Here is a 1,569-nt window from a genome sequence, read left to right on the forward strand (position 1 = left end):
AGATCATGATCCCCCTGTAAGGCCTGCAGTTGCTGTGAAGGTTTGTTGGGGGATGCTAGCTAGGCAGTGAGGCAACTGGATTCTTTCAATTCCTCAGGTCCCCCACTGAGCCTCTGCAGACCAATGTGCCAGGTCTTCCTGATATGCCACGAAGGTCTGCTTCTAAGTGGGCAGGTGGAAGACCTCTTACCTGGTGCAACCATTATTTCATTTTTCTTGGAACGAATTCGGAGGAAAGTGAGGTCGTTCTGGGGGTCAATTTCACGCACGGTGCTCCGTGCCTTCAAGATGAAGTTGTGCATGAGGTTGGCATACTGTGTGGTGGTGGGATTGTCCATGGTACTCTTGATGGGAATGCCTGAGGGAAGAGTAGACAGAGACTTAGCAGGAAGAGGGAGCATCTTTCTGTCAAGCTACTGACATCCCCCTCCCCACCCAATTCCAGGATATTGGGACTGGCGAGTGACAATCACAGTGATGAGGACTTAAGTACATCAGCGTGTGTCTGTACCCTGTGGACGGCGTCACTATCTTCATTTGCCAGTGAGGCAACAGGACCCGAGTGGTAGAGCAACCTGCCTTCAGCAGTAGGGCCAGGATTCAAATACAGGCCTGTGGGCTCCACTGCCAGGCCCCCCACCAGGGCCACACTGCCTGACTGATTTCCAGCAGTAGGAGAGATGCTCCTTCATAATGCTTAGAACTGGAGCTAGGAGACGGCACTTATCAACTTGGAAAGACTGAAAAGGAGGGAGAAGAAAAAGGACAGCTGATGCTAGAACCTGAGGGAAGTTCTGGACCAGTTATAAATACACAGTCCGCCAACATGATGTCTTTCCCCTTCAATGAACCTACGGTGGTATCCCTTGTAAGCAGCATCACTACCTCTTTCAAAGAGCCCACTAAGGGGCTGGGGACATAGCTTAGTGGTAGAGTATGCTTAGCCCTGTACTCAATCTTCAGAGATAAACTGACCTATCTGCCTGCCTGCCTACCTACCTATTTATCGCTGTCAAAAATTTAAAAGCCTAAGTGAATAACACAAGATTCACCACCCCTTCACTGCTGGGTATCTGGGCTAGGATTTTACTGGTAGAATTAGCTGGACAATGGGCAGCACTGTACATCAAATCTCCCATTCTGAGGACTGAATTACTGAAAGAGCCTCACTCACTGGATGGTGTCTGTCAAGCAGGTGAGAAATGTGGCTCAACTTGAGCCACCTCAGGCCAGAGCTGGGTCATCAGGTGCCTGTAAATTGGCCAGGACCTATCAGCAGAAGGCACCATCCATGAGATCCCCGGAGCTCATCAGCTGACAGTAGGAAGAACGTGGCACAAGTGACTCCTCACACACAAGTGACTACACTTAGGGCTCCAGAGCAGACTGCTGTTTTAGTTTCCCACAAAGTGCTTGGGGGGCTGTGTGGTACAACCGCACTTGTCTTTGGGCTTTAGAATCATTTTTAGGATGAGATTTTAGGACTCTGTTCATCTGGCCCTCAAGAGGCCAGCTCAGAAACCAGCCAAAGGCAGTCATCCTCAGACCTCCTCAATGGGTGGCAAGAAA

General features: G+C 50.1%; 1 protein-coding gene across 1 annotated transcript; it reads right to left on the reverse strand.

Moving 5' to 3' along the window:
• Positions 1 to 44: 44 nt before the first annotated feature.
• Positions 45 to 387, reverse strand: LOC104860290 (dynein light chain roadblock-type 1-like). The gene has a single exon (XM_033760653.1). It carries the CDS (start codon positions 336 to 338, stop codon positions 60 to 62), a length of 279 nt encoding a protein of 92 aa, XP_033616544.1. The 5' UTR covers positions 339 to 387; the 3' UTR covers positions 45 to 59.
• Positions 388 to 1,569: the final 1,182 nt, after the last annotated feature.

Source organism: Fukomys damarensis, unplaced genomic scaffold (genome assembly GCF_012274545.1).
Source record: "Fukomys damarensis isolate Sample0158 unplaced genomic scaffold, DMR_v1.0_HiC HiC_scaffold_45417, whole genome shotgun sequence".
NCBI lineage: Eukaryota > Metazoa > Chordata > Mammalia > Rodentia > Bathyergidae > Fukomys > Fukomys damarensis.

Bases quoted from the DNA above. Each gene is read 5' to 3' on its own strand.
- LOC104860290 (XM_033760653.1), bottom strand. From the start codon at position 338: ATGGACAATCCCACCACCACACAGTATGCCAACCTCATGCACAACTTC.